Source organism: Octopus bimaculoides, chromosome 6, assembly GCF_001194135.2.
Source record: "Octopus bimaculoides isolate UCB-OBI-ISO-001 chromosome 6, ASM119413v2, whole genome shotgun sequence".
Lineage (NCBI taxonomy): Eukaryota > Metazoa > Mollusca > Cephalopoda > Octopoda > Octopodidae > Octopus > Octopus bimaculoides.
The window spans coordinates 70602850-70609659 of record NC_068986.1 but is presented as its reverse complement, the minus strand read 5'-3'; the positions used below and the strand labels follow the sequence as shown (position 1 = coordinate 70609659).

At 35.5% G+C, this 6810-nt stretch overlaps 1 protein-coding gene across 3 annotated transcripts in view; it reads right to left on the bottom strand.

Annotated features, from left to right (window-relative positions):
* The window catches only part of LOC106882864 (uncharacterized), a 118266-nt gene that overhangs the window by 23722 nt on the left and 87734 nt on the right, over positions 1 to 6810 (bottom strand). For all 3 annotated transcript variants that reach the window (XM_052968847.1, XM_052968849.1, XM_052968848.1), the window contains 2 exons: positions 5067 to 5127; positions 2546 to 2694 (listed from right to left, as the gene is read on the bottom strand). In XM_052968847.1, the coding sequence (XP_052824807.1) occupies positions 2546 to 2694; positions 5067 to 5127 (210 nt within the window). The remainder of the gene's footprint in view (positions 1 to 2545; positions 2695 to 5066; positions 5128 to 6810) is intronic.

Sequence of the window (6810 nt, the reverse complement as noted above, 5' to 3'; positions counted from 1 at the left end):
TGTGTGTGTGTGTGTGTGTGTGTGTGTGTGTGTGTGCATTTGTCCCCCATCAAGCCACCAAGAAGCCTGCTGTATGTATATATCTACGTGTGTGTCTTTGTGTTTGTTCCCCCACTTGACAACCGGTGTTGGTGTGTTTATGTCCCTGTAACTTAGTATTTCGGCAAAAGAGACCAATAGAATAAGTACTAGGCTTAAAAAAATAAGTAAAAGAACAAAAGAATAAAAACCATTGCATTGTTGAGGCCATGATGGGAGATTTGCCTTCATGTATTGTTTAATTTACAAGGAGAATTTTGTATATGAATGTAGACAGTTGCATACAGACTGCCTTGAATCACTGGAGAACTGAACAAAGTGCCTTGTGGTATTTGTTCTGACTCCTTACAATCTGAATTTAAATTCTGGCACAGTATTCTTGCTCTTTCATCCATTTCAATCAAGTACTAGGGTCAATCTAATCAATGAATTTCCCCAGCACCCCTGAACACTCATACAAATTTACAAAATTGTGCCCATGTTAGAAACTATTATTTTTCAAAGCTAGTTGGCTTTTGACACTTGACTTAGAACGTCACTATATAATGATTTTAAAATTTACTGTTTTGCAGCCATAAAAATTCAAGATGAGGAAAATATGACTCACATATTATAAATATTATATTCCTCATCTGTTTATCCATGAAGTGCTGATCATTTAAAATGGATGGAACTTGCAGAAAAGGAGACCTAAGAAGACATGGGATGAAGTATTGAAGGCTGATCTCAAGACACTGAGCCTTATGAAGGAGATGACTTTGGACTGAGATACCTGGTGCATTGCTGTACTCAAGAAGACCCTTCTGTTACAGCAGAATTGATACTGGTGCTGGTACCACATAAAAAGCACTGGTGCTGGTGCCATGTTAAAAGCACCCAGTGCACTCTGTGGAGTGGTTGGCATTAAGAAGGGCATCCAGCTATAGAAACCGTGTCAGAACAAACAATGGAGCCTGGTCCGGCCCCTGGCCTTACAAGTTCCGGTTGAACCATCCAACCCATGCCAGTATAGAAAACAGACCTTAAGTGATGACGATGAGATATATATATATATATGTGTGTATGAGTGTATACATATATTAATGTATGTATAGCTGTATATGTGAGAATGTTTGTGTATACCGTTGTGTAGACATCTTGTGATGGTTGTAAATGAGCATCATGATCGTCATACAAATGAGATTGTTCATTTCCAACCTTTTATGAAAAACATGTCTATCTATGGGAAAATACAACGTTGCTTAGAAACAGGTCAGAGTTGGTGACAGGAAGGGCATCTGGCCAAAGAAAATCTGCCTCAATAAATTCACCTGACCCATGCAAGTATGGAAAAGTAGTTGTTAATTGATGATATATGTGCATGTGCATTTGTGTGTGAGCACACATACACACACACACACACATATATAATGTCATTGCCTTCATTCTTGGTCACTCTCTCTCCCTCCTTCTCTTGGTCTTCCCTCCGGCTAGGTAACCATCTATCTCCTTTACAGCAGCACACCTGTTCTAATCCCTCTTTCTCTTTCTCTGGCTGGGTAACCATGTACCTCCGCTACACCTAGATACCTATTTCTGTCTTTCTGCCACACTCTAACCATTCATCATCTGACACAAGATCACCTCCTCCAATAGTCCCTCTTCTCTCAAAGATTCCTTGTCTTGCAAACTTACTTGGTGACCCTGCCAGTGCTGGTGCCACTTAAAAAGAATCCAGTCCACACTGTAAAGTGGTTAGCATTTCGAAGGGCATCCAGCTGTAAACACCATGTCAAAACTGACCTTATCTGTGCTAGTGCCACATAAAAAGCACTCATCCCACTCTGTGGGGTGGTTGGTGTCAGGAAGGGCATCCAGCTGTAAAAACTGTGCCAAAACACACAGAAGTATGATGCAGGCTTCTGCCTGGCTAATTCCTGTCAAACCATCCAACTCATGCCAACATGGAAAGATGATGTTAAACAATGATGATATATATATATATTATATATATATATATAATAGCATTAGGAAGGGCATCCAGCCACAAAAACCATGCCAAAACAGACAATTGGAGTCTGGACAGCTCTCCAGTTGGCCTACTCCTGTCAAATCGGCCAACCCATGGAAAGCAGACATTAAACGATGATGAAGATGATGATGATGATGATGATGATGATATATATATATATATATATATATATATATATATATACACACATATTATATACAAACAGAATTTGTGCTTATGCACTGGAAAAATATATCCTTGAAATTTAAGGTAAGGCTTTACATACACGCTATGCAGCTCACACACAAAATGAAAATGGCTTTCTTATATTTACCTGTGTTAAGGCATGTATACATGTGAGAAAAGCTCACATGTAAACATGTGTGTGTGTGTGTGCATGTGCACCAGGTTGTTTATAAAAAAATGCTTTCCTTAAAATGTGAGCATCCACTGTTTCATTCCACATCCTCCTCAATTGAATGTTGGCAATAAAAGGTATTACAGTGAATATCTTACCTTATTTACTTTGTCCGAAAGTCCAAATAAATGTATGATCTTTGAAGAAAGACGATTCTTGGGTTTATAAGCTTCAAATCCAACAAAATGTTTCTTTTCAGAATGGTTTACTGCAACAACACTAGGGAAGAAGATCTGAGGCAAAGTGACTGTAACAGAAAGCGGAGAGTCAATGAAGCTTTGGAAATGTTTGTCTGTGAATATTGAGGGGGAAAAAAAACTGCATAAAGTCTGAGCATATAAAGAAACTAACAAGTAAAAGAGTATCACTTAATTGGCTGAAAGAATATCAGGAATTGCAACAATTTAAAAACCTGCTCAAGCTTATGGTACATAAACATCATTAAACAAAAATACAGAAGTTCCAAATCATATTATATGAATTTAGTAATAATTAGGCCTTAGGGAAATTAAGTTCCTCGGATATTCATTTAAGAAGAGATAGGTTTTTCTGAATTGGAAACTGCATAATTGATCTATATGTCAGCTTATAGATTAATAAATCTAATTTATGAATGATTAATTGAAATTAGAAGAGGAGGCATCTAACAGTGATTCACTACCAGACTGGAGGTACTATCCAAATCATATGAATAAAATGATAATCTGAAAAATATCAAAAATCAATTCAATTTTGTTGATTATAATCAAAACAGAAAATTATCACATCATTTTTTATTGTTCAGTTTGGACGGTGTTTTACAGCAGAATAAGCTGGATATATATATATATCACAGTATTGATCAGACCATCAGATGCTGTGATAAACCATTGGTCACAATGCACTTCCAATATTGTCTTGATTGTGCCATTCTTTTCCAGCTTGATCCAAATTGCTTGACTAAATCGTCTTCCCATTGTTGTGGAGGCCTTCCAAGTGGCCTTTTCCAATTTCTTGGATACCATTCAGCAGCTGTACGGGTCCACCTGCTGTCTGTGAATCTTGCAACACGTCCCCTCTCCTCTTCAAGTGTCACTAGCATTCAGATGGCTTTAACTTATATTAATTTGTTTGTTTAACATTTGTTTTTCCATGCCAATATAGGTTGGATGGGAAATCTTTTGAGGTAGGACTTTATGGCCAGGTTTTCCTCCCATTGCCACTTCTTATTTTTTATTCAGAAAGTGCAGAGTGACCAATCACAATGTCAACAGAAATTGTCATCATAACTGTTTTTCTCATATGGTGTCAAGTGTGGAATATTAACATTTATGCACATGTGTGCACACATGTGCATGCACACACACATATATATTGTAAGTTTTCTACAATTTCTGTATATCAAATTCACTCACAAGGCATTAGTTGGCTTGGGGCTATAGTAGAAGACACATGCTACATTTATATGATGTGATCTCATGATCAATGAAACTATTGGATGTTGTTATACATCTTGGTCAAAATGCATTATACATCATTTTAGCAGCTTTCAAATGATGCTAATTATGTGTGTAAATATATATATATATATATATATATATATATATATATATATATATATATACATACATACATGGCACTTTGTCAGTTATGATGACAAGGGTTCCAGTTCATCTGATCAATGGAGCAGTTTGCTTGTGAAATTAACATGCAAGTGGCTGAGCACTCCACAGACATGTGTACCCTTAACGTAGTTCTTGGAGATTTAGTGTGAAACAAAATGTGAAAAGATTGGTCCTTTGAAATACATCTTTGCCAGCTGAGTGATTGAAGCAACGTGAAATAAAGTGTCTTGCTCAAGGGCACAATGTGTGCTGGGAATTGAACTCATGACCTTATAGCCATAAGCCGAATACTCTCACCGCTAAGCCATGTGCAATCTGAGTATCATATTAAAAGTAGACACACCATGAAAAGCCTAATTAACTTTAGTATTTGTCCTGAGACATACAGTATTAAATCTGCTTTGAATAGGATATACAGATTGCTATTTTAAACTAATACTGCTTCTGTTGTACATAATGAAAATATCCGTGTATGAGTGTGTGTACCTATATATTCGCACAGACGTCTATTATTCACTTATGGTTATATACTGAGGCACTTGCACTTGAAAATAGTCTAACAAGACAAAAGTTCATGACTATCTTATATCAGTTTTATATCAGAATAGTTGCTGTTTTAGGCAAATTACTTTTTGTGAAACTAAGCTTGATGTTACCACTAAAACAATACAAATGGTTATACAGAGGTATTATTGTGGTGAAAGAAATATAAGATAAAGAGAAAAAAGAACAAATGAATAGCAAAAAATATATTTGAGTTAGAGTTGTACTTGTATATCTAGCTTATCATTGATAAGACCTAAAGAATTAAAGCTTTTTAAGATTATTTTCTTTGCAATAGCTACCCTCCAGAGTAGGTTACCTTGACTATGACAAAAGAAACCATGTTAAATAAAAATGTATGTGAAGTGGGAAGTAAGGACAAAGAGTTATGGAAGAGGATAGCTATAGAAAAAAAAATAAGCCTCACAAAGTAGGGAAATTAGTGGTAATATGTTTGGAAAAGAGTACTTACCATTTTCTTTCAAAATGCCAGCTCTAACTGACATACTTCCCATTTCAACAATCAGGACATTCTGTAACAAGATAAGTGAACAGAACTTGATTCTTACAGTCTTTTTAATAAGATGAAAATATCAACAATATTATTATCAGTAATATTTCATTGCATAGTAAAGTGGTGAGCTGGCAGAGTTGTAAGCACACTGGGCAAAATGCTTAGTGACATTTCATCCAATTTTACATTCTGTGTTCAAATTCTGCTGAGGTCAACTTTACCTTTCATCCTTTCAGGGTCGATAAAATAAGTACCAGTTGAACACTGTGGTCAATGTAATCAACTTACCTCCTCCCCTGAAGTTGCTGGCCTTGTGCCAAAATTTAGAACCAATATTTCATTGCACAGTAAGGATATAAAATACTGGCTTTTGTTGTTTTTTTGTGCACACTAAAGTGCTTTAAACAGAAAATACTTTTCTGAGAATATAAGTTTATCCAACACTGTCACCTCACTAATTGTCTCTAACCTCTGTTTTTACTGGTATAGCCAAACCACTTCTTTGGATCCTGCATGCTTGGTTCATCAACTTGTTTTCAGCCAACTCAAAAATGCTTTTGATTTTTTTCTTAACTATTATTATTTTATGTTCTGAGTTCAAATCATACTGAGATCAATTTTGATTTTTATCACTCAAAGATTGATAAAATAAAGTACCAGTCAAGTACAGGGGTCAATGCAATCTACTAACCTCCTCACTCAAAAATTGTTGGCCTTGTGCCTAAATGATTATTATTATCAGTGGGGTTCTTCGATTATCCCTAGAGGTCATTCTGTATCAGGAGGGCTACATCCCTATCATTGCGTACTCAGCTTTTTTTAAACTTTGTATACTATGCATATTTCCCTTCCTTTTCATTGTGTACCATGGATACTTACCCCTTTTTAAAAAAATTATTTTATCATTTCATTATATGTAAGTCCCCACACTTTGTGTCTGTCTTTATATTGTTCCTCCTCATCCACCTTGGTGGCAAATAACTAAAACTATTATTATTATTATTAAAGCAGGGAGTGGGTAGAATCACTAGCATGCTGAACAAAATACTTAGTAGCATTTTGCCTCACTTCATGATCTGAGTTAAAATTCTGCTGAGGTTGATTTTACCTTTCATCATTTCAGGGCTGATAAAATGCATATCAGCTGGGCACTGGGGTCGATATAATCAACTTCCCCATCCCTCAACTCTGCTGGCCTTATGCCAAAGTAAGAAAGGATTATTATCATTATTATTATTATTATTATTATTATTGTTCAGTAGTTTTATTTTTATAACGTGCTTTCACTTCACTACCGAGCGCAGCTCTGTGTGCCTTGGGTATGTGCTGTGTTTTGCTGTGATGCTCTTATGGTTACTGTATTGAAAGTGTTTTGCGTAGGATGTGTGCAGTGCCCAGTAGTGCAATTTTCTGTATATTATATATATTTGTAAGTCCTGGTGTTTTTGTTATGTATTTGTCTGAATATTTTTTTATTATACCTAAGGCACCTACTATGAGAGGAATTGTTTCTGTTTTTAGATTCCACATTCGAGTTATCTATTTCCAGGTCTTTGTATTTTGAAAGTTTCTCCATTTCTTTTAGGGAAACTTTGTCATCTGCTGGTATTGATACATCAATTAGAAAGCATTTTTTTCCTTCATTTTTTTCCTTATTATTATTATTATTATTATTGTTATTATCATTATTATTATTATTATT